This window comes from Nyctibius grandis, chromosome 1, assembly GCF_013368605.1.
Source record: "Nyctibius grandis isolate bNycGra1 chromosome 1, bNycGra1.pri, whole genome shotgun sequence".
Taxonomy (NCBI): domain Eukaryota; kingdom Metazoa; phylum Chordata; class Aves; order Nyctibiiformes; family Nyctibiidae; genus Nyctibius; species Nyctibius grandis.
In genome coordinates this window covers 74,153,289-74,174,734 of record NC_090658.1, presented here as the reverse complement: position 1 = coordinate 74,174,734, position 21,446 = coordinate 74,153,289, and the positions used below count along the sequence as shown (strand labels likewise).

The window sequence follows — 21,446 nt, the reverse complement described above, 5'->3', positions numbered from 1 at the left end:
TGGGTAAAGGGTACAACATGTGTTAATGCACAAAATCTTACCAAAGGTTGGTTAAATATTGGCAGTTTTTTCTAAAAGAGGAATCCAAATATAAGACAGCTTTTAGCACTTCTCCAGGGTTTACCAAATCTCAGGTGTGTCTTTTGGCCTGTGTAGACTGTAATCCCAGAGCCAGCAATTAACCTGCAATCCAGACAGCTTTTTATATAAACTAAGGAACTAGTTGAAAGTAGAATTTACGGATTTAGTCTTTGTACACTGGAGGGAAAAATGTGCCTTAGGACTCTCCTCTCGTGAGGAAGCAGAAACTGGTAATTTGAAGGGTGCAATTACAACAAGGAAAGTTAAACAATTTAATAGTTCTCTAAACTCATCATTTGGAGCTTCTGCATGAAGAACAAGTTGACAAAATCAATGTTAGGTACAGTTATAAACTTATTCGTAAGTAAGACACTCCATGCACAGGGAAGGCAAAGAAAATAATTCAAACTACATCTAAACACCTGGGCTAGAAATTAACGCTTTAGTAGAGCAGTTCTAGCCATGGAACAGTTCCCTGAAATTAAACTAAGCATTAATAAGATTTCTTGCTAGGGACTCAAGTTTCACTTGTGATAAGGGTCCTAAAGAATTTGAAGGTGGAAATTTGGTGTACCTGCTGTCAGATTTCAGGCAGGGGCGGGGGGCAGGGAGAGGGAGAGGCTTTTTAAAATATAAGGAATATTTAAGTGAAATGTTGATGACCTAAAGACCCAAGACAAACCTTTCACAAGATGAAACTCCAGCTCCACACATCATTACACAAATTCTATGGCACACATACCACAGTAAGCTTGTAAACTGCAATACTGGTTTTCAGGGAAATATCTTGAACCTAGCTATCACGGCTGAGCTGGCAAACAGATCATATGGAAAATGAAGCACAGGAGGGAGGTGTGGTGAAGAAGCCAACAGCAACATCAGAGGCCAAAAGCAGCTGACACAGGGAGATTGCTACTGACAAAAGTGGGCAAGGTCACATTGAAATGCATGGCAAAATTTTACTCCAGGTCACTGTCAGTCCCCTAGCAAAATGTAAATTATCCAGTCTGTTCTCAGTTCTTAACACAGAACAAAAGGTGGAGAAAAGGTTATGCTGAGCCAAAATGTTCTCTCTGGCTTCTCTCCAGACCTATTTGTCAACAGTTTGAATGGAAAACCAGAGGCATATGTGTTTCATAAAAGTTCCCTGCACACAAGAGTGTGTATGTTCAACATCATGTTCCACTTCCACAGCTACAGAAGACCCAGTATACACATGTACACATAGCTATGGAACTGGGAAAGATTTATTCTCTTGTTTTCCCATGTATAAATAATGCTGTTTCCCAGACATAAAATGAAAAGCAGCACCATCTCAGAGACATTCAAGTTACACATGCTAGCTGAGACACTGGAGTTTGTCCCTAATTATTTTGTGATTTTGAATGTACTAGTAATGTAGTCATTTGCTCAACTAAAGTTATTTGCAGAGGTCATCCGACCTCTGCACATTATCCCCATAAGAGTTTGTAAAGATACCTGGCATTTAGAGCTCCTTGGGACATACCTAAATTTAACAACAACAAAAAAAAGCTTGCTCTCAGAAACCATCTTGAAATCATCTTTAAGAGTCAGAAAAAAATTCCTCAGCACAGGGGTGAATTTTCAGAAAGTAAGCAGAAATCAAACTGGCACCCAGCCAGAACACAGAAAAGAACAGAAGAGAGGAGAGTATCTGTTCAGGAGAAACCAAATGATGCTAGCCCATCACACAGTGTGAACTCTGGAAAGATGTCAGATTTGCCATAGCTGGGAAAAACACTAAAAATACAGTCCAGATCACCCTCTGCTAGCAAAGCAGTGAGAGGTGCCTCTGGATGAGGCTTGTAAGGTTCCCTGTTAGAAGCTCATCACACTGCTCCACTGATACAGAAGGGGCAGGACTGCCCTTCTGCAGTGAGTCATGTCAAGCCTATATAAACACACTCGAGTGAAAAAAGTGTTCCAGCTAAAGCAGCACATACCTGCACTTGTAGATCCAATTCCTGCAGTAAGCACAGAGCGTGGTATAATCTTTACTGCATACTTGAGAAACTGAGATTTCCCCGTACCTGGGTCTCCAACCAACAAAAGATGCGATTCACCTTGGGGGAAAATGTTGATGCAGGAGTACACAGTTCACATACAGAGAAAGATATACACAAAATGCTCAGAATTAAAAAATACTTCTCATTATTCACCTAACATTTTGCACTACGTATACATTACAATATGTAATTCTGTTTAACACTTCACTATTTATTGGGTGTGATAAATATATTGTTTAATAAAAGCATCTAGTCATATTGCTGCACCCAAACCAAATATTTACAATGAAATATTTTAAAAGTATTAGCAGGTAATTAACACACTTTCTGTAATGTGAGTTCTTACATTTCAGAATACTCATTTCTCAGACTTAAATCACTCTTGAACATGAAACAAAAGGATAGCGGGGTTTAGTTATCATTCCACTATTCAGTTACTTAAATTATTGCAAAAAGGGGCTAATAAAATCAGCAGGTTGTTTTTCTTAACTAATTCTGTTACATTGCCAAGAGTTACACAACTTAGTAATTTCAAAACAATGAGATTTCAGAAGTAAATAATTTGGCTACTATGATCTCACTGGAGTGCTCTGAAATTATTTCATTGCCTTCTACAAAATATTAATACAACTTCAATTCAAATATAAAGTCTATAACTTTATTTAGCTGCTGGAGCATTAAGAAAATCCTGTATTTGTATATACAGACATAATATTTTAGAATTATTATGACCTACATAGATTATGACCTGCATACCACCTGGCACATGGCATATTTGCCATCTAATAACAACAGAAGGAGAATCAGCAGGCAGATAACTTACAGTAACAGAACTAAGTAAGATGTGCTGACAATCACAGATGGAAAAGTCTGGCATTAGAAAGTAAAATGAATCATTTAATTTTTCCTTTCAATGTACTATAGTGATCCACATTAAGGAAACATTAATATTCCATCCTTTGGTGCCAAATACTGCTGGGAATATTCTACTAGAAATCATTTCAAAACGTCACTTATACAATAAAAAGTGAGTTTATGTTTTATCTAAAACAACTGCCTTTAATATTCTACCTAATGGAATCCTGAACGCCTGCTTTTACTGGGTCTTATTTGGGAAAAACTAAAATAAAAAGAGGAAGTCTAGACACCCACTTTATTTGTCTGAGATTCTGGAAGAATACTCAGCATTAATCAAAAATTGCTCTCACTCAAGAAAATGGGATGATTCTGCTCCTGAAACCTTACTGGTTTGATTTTGGAGGGGAGAGGGATGTGGGTGAAGACAGGGGTGGGAACAACTGTTAGAAAGGGTGTGATACTACTAGAAACAATACTAACCTCTGATTCGAGTTCCAGTAGCATCAGTCCTCTGTACGCCACCAGCAAGCACCAGGGTTACAGCCAACTTCACCAGGTACAATCCAAAAACTTGAGGACATAAGCTAGCCAAAATTTCATTCCTCCCTAGAACAGGAGCAAAAATTGACATTCAGCACTGCCGTAAGACTAAAACTTAGTTTCCCGTGGACTTCTATGCACACTTGAAGTCCTGTATACACTGACAAATAATTGTCCTATGTCCACAGTCCTAGGTACACTCACAAATAATTTGTGTCTGCTTCCTGAACAAAAGGAACAGGGCAGGGAGATTATTTTATTTTTTAAATGGGACCCAAAGCAGTTGTTTGATCCAAACGTCCTTCATTATAAAGAAGTTAAGTCTTCCACTGGGATAAGCAGCAAAGCCAATTTAAGGAATATATGGCCTGGATATCTTGAGAAAAGGCACTAACGAAATGCTGTCATGCAAATTCTTTTGTTTCACAGATAAAAGTGTAGGGGCTATGAAGAATAAATCTTAAAAAGTTTCCAGACTTCAAAACACCCCCTTGAAAATTGGTGTGTTGTACATTTAAGACAACTAAGAAAACATCTAACACTTGAAGTATTTTACCCTAAACATGTGCACCCACAGCATGGCTCATTGTCTCATCGTTGTCTTGAATCTCCTTCTCCTTTGATCCTTCTGTGTCAAAGGTCTCCTTTGACCCTCTCCTCCTCTCTACCATAGTCTCTTTCCAGCAACAGAATACATCAACCTGCTATGATAATGTTGTTTGCTTGGAAGATGTGTGACAGAATTAATTCCATCCTTTGAGATTGACATTAATGGCACATAAGGGATCACAGGTTTAATGCCATAAACCACTCCCATTGCTAGGGAATAAAACAGAGTGACCAATTTTGAGTTCTTAACTTACTGTTTTAAATTTAGATGCAAGTACATGGTACTGGCAAAATATGTAGGCACCTAATAGATGACTTGAGGCATATGCTTTTTATGTGGAGGTCTTCTGAGGGAATTAACACATCTTTGTCCAAAAGTGAGATTTTAAAATCTTTGGTCAGCCATAGCATAACTCAAGATTTAACTCCACAGTTGCCTCTATTTGATTTCAGGTTCATTTGCCTTGTCAGTGCTGAGCAGCTCAGCAGTTCTACTTCTTCCTAGACAGTAACCCGAAAAAATAAGTCACCTGCGTAAGTTCTCTCAGAGGCATGCCATGGTAGACTTTCTCAGGACACTTAATACACAGCATCAGTAACTGACTGACATAAAATGCAGCAGTAACTACCATTACCTTTTGAAAAACAGTAAATGTACATATATCTTGTTGTGAAATGGCCTATACCTTAGACTCTGTAGTCAAATTCGATCTCTGCCCTCACCTGAGGGGATTCAAATTCAGACAAACAGCTTGAAACAGACATCTTGGGCAGTCTCAGGGTCCTTCTAATTTCCACCTCAGTTTTCTTGTAGCCACTTCATATTAATTTATTCATTCTGAATGGGTTAATATTGCATAAAACCACATTGCTCCCTGCAGGCTTCCAAAAATTATCCTGAGAATGAAAGACTAAATGGGACCTTCAAAGAGGATCCTGAATTACTTTCTGAACAGTTCTAACCAGGGTGATAAGAAATGTTCTTGTTCCAAACATCAGGAGGAAGAAATGTTCTTGTTCCAAACAGCAGGAGGCTAGCAACTAAATTGCTTTCCAGGAAATGCAGTTCTGAAGAATCTTTGCCATTGACAAGATCTCAAATGTCTTATGTGAGCACTCTAATTTTTAAGCTGACATGGGCAACATTCCCACCTGCTTTTCTTCCTGTTTGTCTTTTAAGAAGAAAGACTAAGCCCTTTTCAGGGTTTTAAAAGACAGAGTGTTAGCCTGAGACAGTTCAGTGATAGAGATCCTAAAGAGTCCATTGAGCTTCCCCACGGTTCAGGAGGAGGCACTGAGATTATGGAGGGGGACAGAGTTCCAGACACAACTCCTGCCAGTTCCTAGGTGGTTGACTGCAGACCATGGTAAGTTTAGGAGCCAGTGTACTAAACACTCTGGCTGTTCTGGAAGCCACTGTGAATTGGGAGACTCTCTCCATATTTGATAGGAGGCTCCACAGCACCTAAATCAAGTGTCTAGGCATCTAGACTCTTTGCATCCAAGAGTTAGGTTAAAGATGAGATGTGCTAAGCTCTGTGGTAAAGATTCACAGCTTAATTTGGGATGCAAAGACAGTGAGTCAGATCTTTCACCCCAGAGCCAACAGCTATGCTGACTAAAAGCAGATCTGGTCCGCACTATTTCTTCTAACAGGTATGCTTTTTCTTTCTTGATCATAAAATGCTTTTCTTTTTTTTCCCTGAATCTTGTATTATTTCTCAATTCTTGTTAATAAAAGTTCCATAAAACACTTGACTAGAAAGCTCAAAAGAAGGAAGATCAATGCAGTATGTTTGGTACTTTTTTCCTCAGTAATATTAAAGCAAGAATTTCATATTCCTATACTGGAAAAAATATATTATTGGATGAATGGGTGGTGGGATAGCATAATGGGGGAACAATGTGTTCAGTAACTGTATTTTCACTCCTGATTTCATCTCCATCCAATCATGTGCCCTACTTAAAAGCTTTCAACTACTAACCTGCTAAGGGATCATTCCTATGCTTCTCCCAGAAGTCTTCAAATTCCTTGCGGACTTCTTCATCAATTACAACCCCTGCTAGCTGCTCATTGTTTACTTTAACATAGTTGGCTTTCAAAACAAGCTCCAAGTCACAGCGTGCACCCTCGTGGAAAGGTTTCCACCTCTGCATTACCACTCCATACACTGTGATGTCATCTCCTGGAGGTAACAACAAAAATTTAGTAAACTAACATCTCACTTGAGATATGCAGACGTGTTAGCTGAAATGCATAATAATGCAATTGAGATCGTGTGTTACAGCTAATAAGGTTAAAATACCCAACAACAAAAAACAAACCTCCTGCAGTTACTGGAAGTCTAAAACAAACATTAGCTGGATTGCTTACTTCTATGGTGGGAAGTTGCTATGTCTTTCTACTTCTGTTTAAGGTAGTGAATTCTTACAGGTATACCTCTGCTTGTTTCCTCTTTTAGAAAAGAGGAATTCATGGTAAACTGTAGGTGGTCTTCTTTCAATTAGATTTACTATACAAAAAATTTAGTCAGAACTTATTTGACTTCTGGTAACTTTTGTGATGAATTCCAGAATCACTTGTTAACATTCTGGCCACAGTGTTCTTCTGAGAAAGTACAACCAGAAATGAGTTTCTTGTGGGGATGTGCCTATCTGAGAATTTTTAGTCCATTCTTCATACATTCTTCTGCCAATTAGCCTCCTTTTTGGAAGCCATGTAGCTTTTTCCAACTGCAGCACCCCTTAGACAGGAGGTCAGGTTACCTAGTGCTCTGAACCTACAGAGGGGCACCACATGCTGTCTGATGGTGTGGACTGATTTCCTCAAGAAGCTTGGTGTTCCCACACTAACAAGACTTAATATACTTTCTATACATCACAACACATTACTTATTGGCATGATCTGTCAAACAGTCAGGATGTAACATGGAGATGTACAACATTTTCTAGAATAGTCTTCAACTGCCATGCTAATGTCCAAGCTGCAACAGCAACATGACAGAAGAACATCTCGTTCAACAAGCGCTCAGCACTGACAGCCTGCTTGGCAAAGATTCATCTCAAATGGAAAAATAAAAATGCTTGTGGCACAAACATATGTGATATATGCTGTATCCTCACCAGACTTGCAACTGTCCACTAAGTCATCTTCCAGAACAACCACCATGCAACGAGGGATGCTTCCAACAGACAGTCTTTGAACCTAGGAGACAAGAAGGAAAAGCACTTCTTAAGAACAGCACCTTCCAAAAGCCATTTATGGCTGCTTTGGCTTAAGGACCTACGTGCCTTTCCTGGAACTGAGGTCAGTCCTTGCTTTTTCTCACAAAACTTACATAGTAAACATGCCACTGCTGCCATGAACTTAATAATGGAACGTCAATGCTGATATTAATGGAAACAGGATTGCATATGAAATTAGCCGAAGGTGCTCAATCCTGGGAGGTGCTGTGTGATTTCAATATCTTGCTGAAAAAAGCTCACTAAAAGAGGTCATTTGAAAGAGCTGATTTTTTTTTTTTTAGTAATTTGAGATATTTTTAGATACTTCTTCAATATGCAAAGTTGACTTTGGGTACTGAAGCAAGCTCATGAGTTAGATAACCCTTCACTGAAGTATATATTGAAAGATTATTCTCTGTATTTTTCTGGTATTTAACCATAATTTGACAGGTTGAGATATAAGTTTATACCTAGGTGTCAAGGATTAAATCAACAATAGGAAGAAACAAATCATACACAACCAGACAAACGTATATTGACAAATGTGCCAGTAACTCCTGTAATTCCTTTTCTTTTCTCCAGGGCAAAGTCTATGCAATCTTGTCATAGTCTATTTCCAGCCAGCAATCTTTCCATTTACACTTAAAGCTTGCAATAGTTTTTAGAACATCCAATGCACAAGAAAACAATCAGAAGTACCTTTTCATTCTGCAGCACAGGTCATATGTGCTAGAATTCTAGATTTATTCACCCTCTAGTGCCTAGGAAGGTTAACTCATCCTTGTGTATGATCCATATGGCCACAGGCAGTTCACATCACTGTCAGTACTGGTGGCACATACACAGTCACTTGCAGAGCTCAGTAGGAAACATGAGTGAAATTCATTCCCAATTTAACTTTACTGTATTTAATAAGCCCATGCTGCTGAAAATCCTTCCCATCACAGAGATCTGTGTGTCACACAGTAAAACACAAAAAAGTTATAGAAACCATATGTCAGAAACAATCCTAATATAAACATGCAGCACAGAACTTATTTCCTAGAAAGTTTTATTCTCTTACTTTTTTGCTATTCTGAACTTGAAAGAACTTCATTTCTAATTTCATACATTTCTGTTTTCATACATCTCGCACGTAGACTGGCACCACTATACTCTTAATTTATAAAATCAAAACCCTGAAACAACTGAAGAGATCTTAGAAAAGATTTATGAAAAAGACACTGAACATACAAATAAACACAGAAACATTGCTTGCAATATACCCTACTTATTCTCAATTTTCATACAGTGTAGATTTTCTTGTGCCAGTTTTGACTTAATTATGCGTTCCCATAAAAAGAGGCCCGATAGTTTCTTACTCCTCCAGCTTAGCTGTATTTCCACCCAGGACTACCTTCGGAAAAATGAGTGCAAATTCTGTGAGGAGCATATATGCAAATTCTGTGAGGAGCATATATTCAATAATTGTTGAATTCAATATTGGCTGAAGGGAACAGACACTTGCAGACACCATGTATTGACCATGCTGCACCGCTACAGCTGGCCTTGGCCACCACTAGGCCAGCTTTAGTCCTTACAGCAACAACACAAACTTGGTGGTGTAAGGATTCAGCACGGAAATTTAACCTATGCACTGATCCCGGGTGTTTTGTATGATCTGGAATGGAGCTACCTAATAATGGAAGTCTAATTAACAACTTAATTCTGACTGACGTAAGCATGAACAGTTTCACTAAAATTAGCAGAGTTACCTTATTCCAGCAGGAAATTAAGCCCCCAAATGCCTTCTTTAGTAAGTTAGTTCTTTTTGTACTTGAGACATCTATACCTGAATACCCTCCCCTTTTTCTCCATCTTATTTTTTTTTCACCTGTTCCTGAATTTTGATTTCTTGATAGTCTCTGCAGCAGGTAGGAGAAGAGGTTGTTCCAGAGAGACACGTGAACTTGGTTGAATTGCAGCCTTCTTCATTAAGACAGGCTGATGGACGACAGAACGTGTAGTACTGTTCAAAGTCAGCCTTGACGACAAACACATGCTTGCACTTATCACAGATATAACTCCGTTCGAACTCCAAAACTTTCACCAAACTGGTACGTATGACAGTCCCAGTAACAGACAAAAAGTGACCCACATCCCTGGTTTTAGGAATGTGCTCTCGAGTCAGCTCTGGGCAAACAGGCAAACCTGTTAAAACAAAAATACGTGCAATTCACAATGCATACCAGTAAATTTCAAGCACAAGGAAGAGAGCATAAAAAGAATATAAAGGGGTTATGAACACAACCAAAGTAAATTCACTTGCACATTCAAATGAATAGTGACAGAACATTTTAGTGGCACTTGCTCTCCTTCAATTCCACCCCAACAGCCAGTTCTGTGGTGTCCTGATCCCGCTGTGGCATTCACCTGTGTAGCTATCACTTAGCACCACAGCGGCTGAAATCCTCAGGAAGATTAACCTACTTCAACAGCCTACAAAGTCTTTTTAAAAATAAATGGTTTCTGAAACGTATACCTGAGGACAGCATCACAATATCGCCTCTTCAGAAGTTAGTATATGAACTACAAGATACTAATAATTAACAACTTAAAAAGAAATTACCTGCTCTTACAATAATTTCTTAGCTTTACTTCGAAAATAGAGCTAGGAAACAGAGATGTAAAACAATACATCTGCTGGAAAATGATGTTTCTAAGGGGATCAAAACTATTTGTGCATTTAGGTCAAATCTTCTTAGTAGCTTTGGTTGCTAAAAGACAGACATCATATATTTATTTCGGTGTTTTCAAAACCAAATGTTTTATTTCAGACATGCTGAAACATTCTGTTTTGTTGCTTTTAAGCAAAGTGTTTGACCTTTGTTTTTTTTAAAGAAAATATTTTTAAATATTAAGCTAATTTTAAAAGGTAAAAGAATAAAGTAAAAAAAAAAAGTAAAGCAGAAAGGAATTAAATAATCTGGAAAAGAAATAAAGTATTATGTAGAACTGCAAACAAATTTTTCTGGTTGACTGTAACAAAGCTATTTACATATTCTACCAAACCTGTTGAAAATTCTTTTTCTCCCACAGGTTTGCATTTCTATTCAGTTCAGGCAAAAAAGATAAAATCCATTATTTTTCCAACTGTTTTGTCATCTTTTTTTCCCAGCTCAGTACTGGTGCAGCTCACAACCTTTGTAAAATACAACACATCTTACACTAGAGAGAGCTGCAGCACTGTTGTCAGGATATATGATATGATCATCTCTGTGAATACTGAAGAGACGAGCCTGGACGGGGAAGAAAAGCGCCTTCATTCTGATCACATTAGACTGCTTGACAAACTATTTGAGCATGTGCCTCTGAATCAGCTTTACTATATTAGTAACAACATGTAAAACTGAACTATCAGAAGCAGCTCGGCCATCAGTAACAGACACATCGGTGCTCAGGCTAACAGAAAGTAAAAAAAAAAAATCTTTTAATGGACTTGTAGCAAAAGGAGAAGTTATACAATTGAATTCCTACAATGCTAAAATTCAGGTAAAGAACTTAATCTTTTCCTTTTTTCAGCGAACCCAGGGTAATCATCCATTATTAATCAGTGCATATTCACACTCCCCCGAGTCCTTCTTTGAACTCCTAGATGCCCTGTCTGTATTGGTATGAGCATGCTAAGACTGTATTCTTATAGCTAGCATAAGCAAAACCACTTTTCCTGACTTCAGTTCAAGCCTCACATGCAGATCCCCTCGGCCCCGCTCCAGGAGCCTGCCGCTCCAAGACGACTGCACCACCTTCTCCTCATTCCCATTTGACGTGGGAATGGGAAGCAGCACTCCAAGACGAGAATCCTGAAGGTAACCAGAACCCAGCATCTGCTTAAAAGATAACAGTATAATGGGAAGATTTGGGTGGAAAAAAGCCTACAGATCATGTAGCTTATTGCTTTTGTTTCTTCAGCACCCAGCCTTTCGGTGGTACAGAACATAAACCAAACTACATGGACAGATGTTCTTTTGATCCAGCTGGACTACAGGAGGATAACCACCCCCTGCTCTTCATCAGTTCCCCTCCTGTTTAGTGATGGAGTAATTTGTGAGTCTGCCAACAAACTTTTTCCATCAACGATCAGTCAGACTTGCTTTTATCAGTTACTAAAACTATTTGATCAAATGTGGTTAATTTTGCTTGAGGTTGATCAGGGAATATTCAGACAAAACATCACTGTGGGAGGAATGGTCAGCTCCAGCAACAGGCTGATAATAGGAGGAGGAATGTCTTAAAGACACCGCTGCTCATGCAGTGATCATCTGCCCCTTGCTTTACTCCTTCTAATACTTCCTGGTAGCTTATAAAATAATCATACTTGGAGTAAAAATAACTGTTTTCATGCTGAAGCCCTGAATGATGCAAATGCATCCTAGAACACTGGGGGGAAAGTTTTAATTCACTCCAGCTTTTATAGTTACAGGGAAATGCCTGACATTTCAAATTTTAGTACAACACAGAGGCCATCCTTTTACACCACACACTCAGCGGTTGTATACAAGCTCCACAACACCTAAATAGGTAGCAAGCCTTTCCCCCCGCCAAAAAAAACCCTTGAGAAAACAGCATTATGAGAGCTATAAGCTCATTATATTTCTTATGTATGTGTTTTAATGACAATATTTTTAATGAAACTTACTGGGATAAAACACAGCTCTATTTAACAACTGTAATTCATCCAAGTTCAAGCTGCCAAAAGACTGAATGATCATAAAACACTCCAACATGGGGCAGGGGAGGGAAACACAGGTCACCAGCTCTTGGCTTTGCAGACTAGACAGCTCCAAATAGTTACAATCAGCAATGACCAGAAGGGACCGTGCCACCGCTGGACCAGCTCTCCACAACAGGCAAAACAGGCATTTTAACCTCAGAAGCCGCACTCCACACTTACTCCTCAAAGCTACTAAAAATTTCCTAGTAATAAGGAATAATAGCATATCGACTTGGTAGTGAAAAAAAGGACAAAATCCTCTATTAACGATCATGCCTTCCAACAGTTCATTCCAATTTTATAACAAATAATTTCATAATAATTAGTTAAGCATAAAATTTGACAATTTCAGATTAAATTGCTACAAGACAACTCAAAATTTAGACTTTGCCTTTTCTGGGAGATGGCTGGAGCCAATAAAGACCATGAGCCAACTGACACAGTAAGGAAGTCAGCCTGCAGGAAAATCTACAAACTATATATCCTCCCCTAAAACTTTTTTTTTTCTTTAGACCTTCTGGCTAACAAGAGAAACAATGTGAGACCAGCTGCTCCTTTGAGGAGTCTTTTTGCCACAGAAAGACTTTGGTGTTAAGTCCTGACCCAGCAACAAACGCCAACGCACACCATCAGGGATGGCCGCAGCTTTTCACCAGGTTGGTCTACACAACTCCATGTGTTTGCGTGTGTTCTTTTCTGTTTAATAAACACTAGCCCTTCCCTACTGCTTCAAACACTGGAACTGCAAGAATTACACTTGCTCCTTCCCTCGACCCCCAACAGTTTGTTACAGAATACGGGAATTCGGCAGTGCTGACTGGGAGATGCCCCTGGGGCACCTTGCTGCCATCCCCACCCCACCACTCACCCGAGACCCTGGCGTGGAGGTTCTGCTTCACGCTGAGCTGCGGCGCGGCCGTGGCGGCCTGCAGTGCTGCCAGGGCGGCCCGGCGCAGCGCGCTGTCGAAGATCGGGAGGACCTCGCTGGGGAAGGCGTTGAAATACTCCCCGATCTCCATGTTGGTCTCAAAGAGCGTCAAGGCGTCGACGACGACGGGATAGTGCGCCTCGTCGTCAGCCTCCCTCAGGATGCCCAGGATGTCGTCTCTGTGGTGCTCCAGCACGTAGGACTCGAACACCTGCCCGATGAGGTTCACCTGATCCGCGCTCAGCACCATGTCGCGCCTGCACGCGAGCAGGAGAGGTAAAGCGGTCACGAAGCGAGGTTTTGCGGTGAGCGACAATCGGGAAACTTAACTGTTGCGCTCGGAGAAGCCCATCGCGGAGCCGGGGGAGAGTGGGGCGGGGCCGGCGCGTGCGCGGCTAATGAGCTTCGGCCGCGGCACCTCGTTACGCCGCGCCCCGACCTGCCGCCCGCCCGGCGGGAACGCGCCGCCGCGCGCCGCCTCTCACAGGCGGCTCCCGCCAACCAACCGTCCCGCCCCGCCCCAGCCAGCCAATCAGCCCCGCCCCGCGGCAGTCAGTCACCCCCGTCGCGCCCCCCGCCAGTCAGTCACCACCATCCCCACCCGCTGTGGCTCCGCGCTCCTACCGCCCGCCGGGGCAGGCAGGGTGGCGGGGACCGGGCGGTGTCCGGCCGAGGCTCTTCTCCCCGTTAATGCCAGAAAGTGAAACCGTCCGACGACCCGCTCCTTCGCTCCCTCGGCGGGGCACGAGGGGGGGCGGCAGCCGCTTCTCCCGCCCCACCCCAGGCGGCGGCAGGCGCGGGGCTCTCCGCAGCGCGGAGCCAGGCCTCCCGATCCCGCCCCAGCCGCCGCCAGCGCGGCAAGTTTTGAACGCGGCGCGGCCGGGCGGGCGCTGTGCGGCGAGGCGGGGGTGGGCTGGGGCGGGCCGGGCCGGCAGCGCGCCGCCTCGGCCGCCCGCCTGCGGAGCGCTGCCCCAGGCGCGTCCCGTCCCGTCCCGCCTCCGGGCAGCGCGGGCCGCGGGTGCGCTCGCAGCGCCCGCATCGCCGGCCCCGCCGGAGCGTGTGTGCGGGGCCGCCCCCTTACCCGCCAGGCGCAGGCAGGCAGCGCTCCGCGGCCGCCCCGCTCGGTACCTGCAGCGCGGGCCGCCGCCGCCCCCTCTCCGGCCGGGCTCCTGCGGCCGCCGCGCCGCGCGGAGGCGGTGTTCACAGCTCCCTCACCCGGCAGGAGAAGCGGCTCCGTCCCCGCCCCCTCCGCGCCGCTCCACGCCCGGGACCGGGGGCTGCCGAGCGGGGCGGTGGGGCGGAGAGCGGCAGTGGAGCTGCCAGCCCGCGGGGCCGGACCCGGGCGGGGTAGTGGGGGGTGCGCTTCCCTCGGGTGCCTCAGCGGGCCGTGGTGTAGGGACGCGCCGCAGGACCGGCATCCCCGGGCGCAGGTGGGGGCGGCGGGAGAGGAGGGCGCTCCGTGGGTGCGGGGGGTATCCCAGCGGCTCTGCCGCCCGTGAACAAAAGATACACCAGCGGATTCGTGTTTTAAGGGTGCTGCACGCTGTTTGCCTAAATGCCTCTGTCTCTGTTCCCCCGTTACAGAGGGACGCTGCTCCTGTGTACAACACGGGAGGATTGCAAGTCAGGGGGGAGAGAGGGGTGCTGTGCAGCAGGGGTAGCCCCCAAGGTAGCTGGGGCTCGTATTCGCTGCTGCTTCCTAAACCACTCCCCCACCCTGTTTTCTAAATCCCATGAAGTAGGCTTCATGGGCCTCTTTAAAGCGAGCTGCCTAACAAAACCAGTCATTTCCCCCTTTTTCGTGAGGGCACGTCATAGCAAAGTCTGAGGAGTTTGAGGGTTTTAATATAGCCAGGAACTAGTGTTTGCTGGAGGCTCTAAAGCTTTCGCTTTTGCCCAGAATTTACCGTGTGTGTTGTCCATGGCTTGGACAGGTGCACTCTTCGCTGGGTTAAGAACTGGCCGGGCCCAGAGAGTGCTGGTGAAAGGTACTGCACCCAGTTGGCGTCCGGTCACTAGTGGTGTCCACCAGGGCTCAATACTGGGCCCAGTCCTGTTTAATATCTTTATTGATGATCTGGATGAAGGTATCAAGTGCACCCTCAGTAAATTCATGGATGACACCAAGCTGGGTGGGAGTGTTGATCTGCCTGAGGGTAGGAAGGCTCTGCAGAGGGATCTGGACAGGTTAGATAGATGGGCCAAGACCAATGGCATGAAGTTCAACAAGGCCAAGGCCAAGTGCCAAGTGTAGGCACTTTGGTCACAACAACCCCATACAGCGCTACAGGCTGGGGGAAGAGTGGTTAGAAAGCGGCCTGGTAGAAAAGGACCTGGGGGCATTGGTGGACAGCTAGCTGAACATGAACTTTCAGATAACTTCTGATAGTCTTGTGTGGTTATGAAGAAAAAGACGAAGACTAAAAACTCCTCTATTTTTCAGTTTTACGGAATACAGTGTGTGTCCTCAATGTGGAACTGTCCCAGGAGAGTACAAGAACTGCCTGCTAATGCCGTGGTCAGGGTGGCTGGTACACATCCCACTCCAACGTGCAACCAGGACAGTGTCGGCAAGGCTGCACAAGTGCTGAGAAGGGCTCATGGATCCCACGGGTTAGGTAAAGATTTAGACGAAGCAGCGTGAATGTGGTTGAATGTTTATGTGACCGTAAAACTTGGGCTTCAGTCTCTGCTTGTGACTGAGGCTGCCTATGGTATTTACAGCCTGAAGTGGGCTGACTTCTTTGTGCCCAGCCACCACAGCTGGGGATCTGTAACTGAAGTTAAACAGCTATAGTTCCAGCTAAAGACTCAGCTGCTCTCTAAACTTTTCTGTTCGTCGGTCAGGTTGAACGTGGAAGGCCTGATAATTTCCAAGAGTACTCACTGTCATAATGAACTCAGATTTTGGTAGTCATTACTGAATTATGCTTTTATTTTTTTAAGCGTGTCTTTTCCTGTTCCCTAGCAACATTGTGCTCAGTGCTGCTGGCAGCAGCTGCTTCTCATTGCATTCAGCCAGCTGTTTATTGTGAACAGGCCTCTATACCATGCCTAACCTGAAAATAACTGAGTTGCCATAGGCAATTTATAAACTCATCCTTAAGACTGTGCAGGAGCCCAGAATGGATCAGTAGTTCACCTCATAGGTCCCATCATTAACCTAGGAACTTGCAGTGCAATTTGTGCAGTCAACAAAGCTTGAGTGGTCTAATTGTGTATGTGATTGAAAATGGTAAATGTTAACACAGTTGTGCAGTAAAAGAGCCCGATGTTGAGCCCAGCAAATAACAAGTTCTATTCCTAGGAGAAATGGAGTTCAGCAGTCAGTCATGCTGAAGAGGAAAAGTTGTTTCAGCTTCGCTGCCTGCTTTTGTTACAGGATCCCAGTGCTATCCACAGGTACTTCCAATTACTGTAGCCTGTCTAAAGAAATGGATTTTTATTTATACAACCAAAATACACTGCAGAGTAAATTAGCTTTAGAACTGCAAGCTGATTTCTGTATATAATTGTACATGGAAATGAGCCGTATTTCCACTTAAAGATTTTGCTAGGGAATGTATACATAAATAAAACTGATACAATGCCCAATGCCCAAAAGCAGCAACAATGATACTACAAATTAAGAGATTTGCCTTCATTATAGTAAAAAAAGGTTTAGGATTTGCCTGTGAAGAATAGTAACAGAACTGCATTGGAGTACATTGAACATACCAGGAAAAAAGCAACACAGCTCCTGTAAGGAAAGTCAGTTTGTGCCTTTCAAAGCTGATATATTTTTGCAAATGTTGGTTTTAAAAAAAAAAAAAAAAAAGACAGGCTAGGGTTCCTCACACCTAAATTTAGGCAACCGAGGCACTTACATTTATTGTTCCTCTACAGCCTTTATACAAGCAAGAGAGATAAGTGCGATGATTCACAGTTGAAGCTGCCTGTTGACTGTAGAGGAGGTTGAAGATCACCATTTTCTTAACTGATGTGACTCAGTCATTTTCCTTCTAAGGGAAGTAAATTACAGCAAAGGAGGAAAACTTGGGGTCTAATTTTCTTAATGCAGAATTAGTGAAATTCACCTGTGGATAGCACAGGGATCATGTAACAAAATTCACATATAACTTAAACTTTAAACAAGTAAAGGATTGCTCTGATATCATGATCGGGTCTGATTTCTAATATTACAAGTGAAGTCTCCTGATACTCATTAGGAATTCCTCCTGTCCTATACATTTTAAATAGTTTCAGAGTAAGACTAAAACTGGGAAAAGTGAATGACCACTAGTCAAAAGTTAATATTGGGGATTTTCTAGCTATGGTTACTGGGATAATGTATTTAACAATTCAGAGAAAAGAAAGGAGCCCATTTTTTTTCCAGCTGCCACACCAGAAAGGCAAGTGCTGCAACATGGGCTATTGCTCAGAATCCCTCCGTGTTCAGTTACAGGAATGGAAGCATTTTTTCCCCCAAGAAACTGCTGCTTTCAGTTTTGAAGTGCAACTCATCAAAGGAGGTCCTTTGTGGAAAGAGTTTTCTAGTCTCAAAAAGCAGGAAAAGTTTAGGTCCAGAGACTATCTACATCAAGAGTGAAAAAATTATATTCTGCTGTAAGAATGAAAACAGATTCTTGCAGCATTATAGAAAACATTTAGGAAGAAAAGATCATAGGTATATCCTAAAAAAAAAAAAGACTAAATATTCTACATTCTTCAGTTTTATAATACGTAGATATTCCTACTCTATAAAGTGATCAAAGATTACAAATCTAAGACATTTAATTTAAATGTGTACATGTTAAAAGTAGAACTACTCAAACCAGTTAGAAAATAATCCAAGCTTTTTCTTCCAAAATAAGAGATCATGAGAAAAACAGAAGTGAAAATTTATTTAGACTAAATTAGAATGTTAAGAATTCTATAATATTGATCCATGTAATTTATTGCCATTACTTCTCATAGGACTAATATTTTCCTTGAAGTCTCAGGTAAATATAGTACACATATGCTGAAGTGACTGAAAAAATGCAAAAGGAAGAAGTCAATCTCATAAAGCGATTTCTGTGTTGGCACTGATTGCAGCTTGGTTTTCAACCATCTTTGGGCTTTTTTTTTCCAAGTATACCTTCTGGGTACAATTCCTGCTGCAGGTAAAAAAAGCCATGCGGTTCTTGCGACATAATTCTTCCCTGTGCTATGAGATCATGTGAGATGGGTCAGCTAGAGCTGTTTTCTGCTAACCTAGAAAATTCACTGGCATTCAGACTCTTAGCACAGAAGTAAATGGAGCAACCCAGACTGAAGGGCCTGTCCTGGCCTTCAGACCAATTCTTACAATGACGTTCTGATGAAGCGTAGAATTCTTCTGCATTTTGCTCCTGTATCGAGTGTAGCCTGTTACCTCCTTCTTCCATAGGAAAACACAGTAAAGATTAAAATATTACATTCTTTATTGTTCGCTCTTTGACCTTTTATTGTTCTTCTGGAACAAAACTAAAGGGTCGGGGGAATTAGTTACACTAAGTGCGGATAATGAGATTTAATGTGTCAGAGTGCAGACAGAGAGCTCTTTAGCATTGTAAATACTACTATGCAACTTCATGCTAATTCTGTACCTCCTTACTCCGAGTTGTCTCTTGAGCTAGGAAAGACTGCATGCATGTGTAAGCAAAGACTTTGCAGAACTCTCCGCACAACTGGACTCATGAATATGTGCACTTTTAGCTTTTTCCAGACTACTAGATAACTGCAAAGATCAGGAACACAACGGCATTGTGATAATGCAAGTTCCTGTATTAATCCCAAATGCCAGGTAGCAACTTCTTTTAGGAATACATTTTACAGAGTTCTCAATGCCATTTGGTAGAAAATAATTTTTTTCCTAGTTTCTTGCAGTTGGTTTTGGGCTCTTTTTGTTTGGTTGTTTTAAGAGACTGATTCGGTAGTGGAACAGCTGCTGACTATGGCAGACACGGTAACTGAGTGCTTCTTAACTTTCTTCTCTCTTCCAAAAGACAAATGCCTACTAGCAAAAATCGAATGGGCACGCCTTTTACTGAACAGGTAAAGTAAATGCAGATATTATCATCTTTGGATTACTGTTCAGTTATTGATTCCATATGTAAAAATGTACAAATGAAGTGGAAGATGGGAGAAAAAGCCTGAGCCCTTGCAAAGCATGCAAGAAAAAATACGCAACACTCACTTCAGAACATTATAACAAAATGAGCTAGTGTATTTTATTTTGGGTAACAGCCAAGAAATCTGACATTTTGCCCAATATGGCTTTCTTCTAAAATTAAAAAGTTGCATATACCTACAGTTGAGTCCACCAGCTACAGAAAATCTGCTGTATACATCTTTAATCCACGGCAGCATCACCAGAATACAGCTTTCAGTGGAGTTTTCAAGCTGAATTATAAGAGAGAAGTTTTAAAATGTTCATTTAGAAGATTTCATATTGTTTATATGAAAACATACAAATTTTTCATTTATACATATACTACATATAAAACTCATTGTAATTAGCAAGTATCTTCATCTGGGTATTTACCTTTGTGCATATAGCAAAAAAAGGATGTAGTTAGGACTTCAGATGAAATATTAAAGTTCAAGACCTTTGTATATGCTAACTAAAACCTTATTCAAATAACTCAAGCATTTTTTCCTGCTTTTAAAAGATAAGAGATTCAGCTTAAAAATACATTCATAAAACAAAGAGACAATTTTCTCCCTGAGACTACCAGTGTGAGTTATTTTGTGGTAATCTTTGAATGAAAAAATATAAAAAAGACAATAAGCTCTAGTTTTCTATATGCTGCAGTAAACTTCTCAAGCAACACTGGCATCATAAAAGGTATAGATGGGAGAATCATGCTCACTAGCTGAAAAAACATTTTCATATATCAGTTTAAGAATAATAATAAACATTAATATAGACAAGGGAAGGTAATTAAGTTTTAATGAAAGATCTGTATCTGTAGTATGTATAAATGGGAAAAAGTTGGGTGGTCGGTTTGTTTTTTTTTCATTTCAGACAAGAATTTTATCCAAAGCAGGACTATATGCTCAAAATACAGATTCTTGATTTATGCAGAGATATTTAGCATAGTATTCTAAATGTTTCAAGCATGTTTTTGTTAATATTCGTAAAAGAAATACATAACCTGTGGGAACAGTTTCTGCTTAAATTAAATGATAAAATGTTTGAGTATAACTAGATAGCAAAATCTCGTGAGCAACAGGTATGGAGTCAAGCCCCCTCCCCCATGAACAGCTCCTGGTTTGTGGCTTTTTTCATCCTCTTGTCAAAATTACTCTGCTCTGAAGGCTAGCAGCTACACTAGTTTTGATTTATTTCACATTCTTCCTTTTAAATATTAGAAAGAGTTAGTTTTTAAACTGCTACAAAGTCACAGAATAGAATTGGGACACATTAAACATATCCTGCCCAAACTGGGGAGAGAGAGAGAGAGATACTTTTTCCTCTTAAAATTTAAATTGTATTTATAGTAACCATGCAATTATGTTATTTTTTGGGGGAAAGCCTTACCTGAAATCAAAGAAACACATTTACAGGAAAAAGGGGAAAAGCATTACGTTTGTTCTACCAAAATTTATTATGTGGTAATTACAAAGTTTAAAGATTCTTCCATTTTAAATAAAAATAAGTTATAATTACACACATATAGTACCATGTCAAGTGATTCCAACAATATAACATGAGATACAGTGCAGTTTCAAATCAGAAAGACAAATACTTTCTCATTCACAGTGTTTGACAAATTACAGGAAAGCTTGTTCACATGAGGGTTTACTTAAGGTCATGCTCTTATGAACAGTCCACGTCACGCTGTGCCACAAAAACAAACCATCTCTCAGAACGTGAAGTACCGGGCAAACCACTCCTGGCGTTGGGGATCTGGTGAAGCCACTGGTGAAGCGTCAGTCTGAGGAGGGCTAAATTCACAGAAAGAAAAAAAACCAGTTATCCCACAACTACACAAAAAGTACAAATATTAGGAGAAAAAAATCACAGAGAATATTCAGTAAAGAACACAGCCTTGTTTTCCATGGGTTAGTTAGCAGTGTGCCTCAGGACATGATTTGACGTCTCTCTATAAAATCTGTGATCATCCACTCCATTGGAGAGCATCAGCAGCATGGACAAGTCAGTTCACAAGCCACATTACAGGGTGGGCAAATAATATTTTGGAAAACATAATTTTAAAATCTCATAAACAGCTGTAGGTTTTCAGGAAGAATAAAAAGGGTTTTCTTGGAAAAGTGTGACTGTAGAAGGTCCTCTTTTAGCATCCTTTTCCTGTGGTAAAGTTAATTTTCAAAAATATGATGCGAGCATCATATTTGTAGGCATGTGCTCACAAAGACTGGTTGGCAACTGAACAAAAATACACACTATTTTAATACT

At 41.5% G+C, this 21,446-nt stretch overlaps 2 protein-coding genes across 4 annotated transcripts in view; both read right to left on the bottom strand.

Annotated features, from left to right (window-relative positions):
• Positions 1-14,179, bottom strand: part of MCM9 (minichromosome maintenance 9 homologous recombination repair factor) — a 48,726-nt gene extending 34,547 nt beyond the window's left edge. The window contains exons 1-7 of the mRNA XM_068409053.1: positions 14,150-14,179; positions 12,962-13,278; positions 9,214-9,530; positions 7,239-7,320; positions 6,101-6,301; positions 3,447-3,572; positions 2,046-2,165 (exon numbers count right to left, since the gene is read on the bottom strand). Coding sequence (XP_068265154.1) covers positions 2,046-2,165; positions 3,447-3,572; positions 6,101-6,301; positions 7,239-7,320; positions 9,214-9,530; positions 12,962-13,271 — 1,156 coding nt within the window. The 5' untranslated portion in view covers positions 13,272-13,278; positions 14,150-14,179. The remainder of the gene's footprint in view (positions 1-2,045; positions 2,166-3,446; positions 3,573-6,100; positions 6,302-7,238; positions 7,321-9,213; positions 9,531-12,961; positions 13,279-14,149) is intronic.
• A 6,647-nt stretch (positions 14,180-20,826) lies between these two features.
• The window catches only part of FAM184A (family with sequence similarity 184 member A), a 77,527-nt gene continuing 76,907 nt past the window's right edge, over positions 20,827-21,446 (bottom strand). For all 3 annotated transcript variants that reach the window (XM_068407546.1, XM_068407556.1, XM_068407565.1), the window contains one exon: positions 20,827-20,974. In XM_068407546.1, coding sequence (XP_068263647.1) covers positions 20,893-20,974 — 82 coding nt within the window. In that variant the 3' untranslated portion in view covers positions 20,827-20,892. The remainder of the gene's footprint in view (positions 20,975-21,446) is intronic.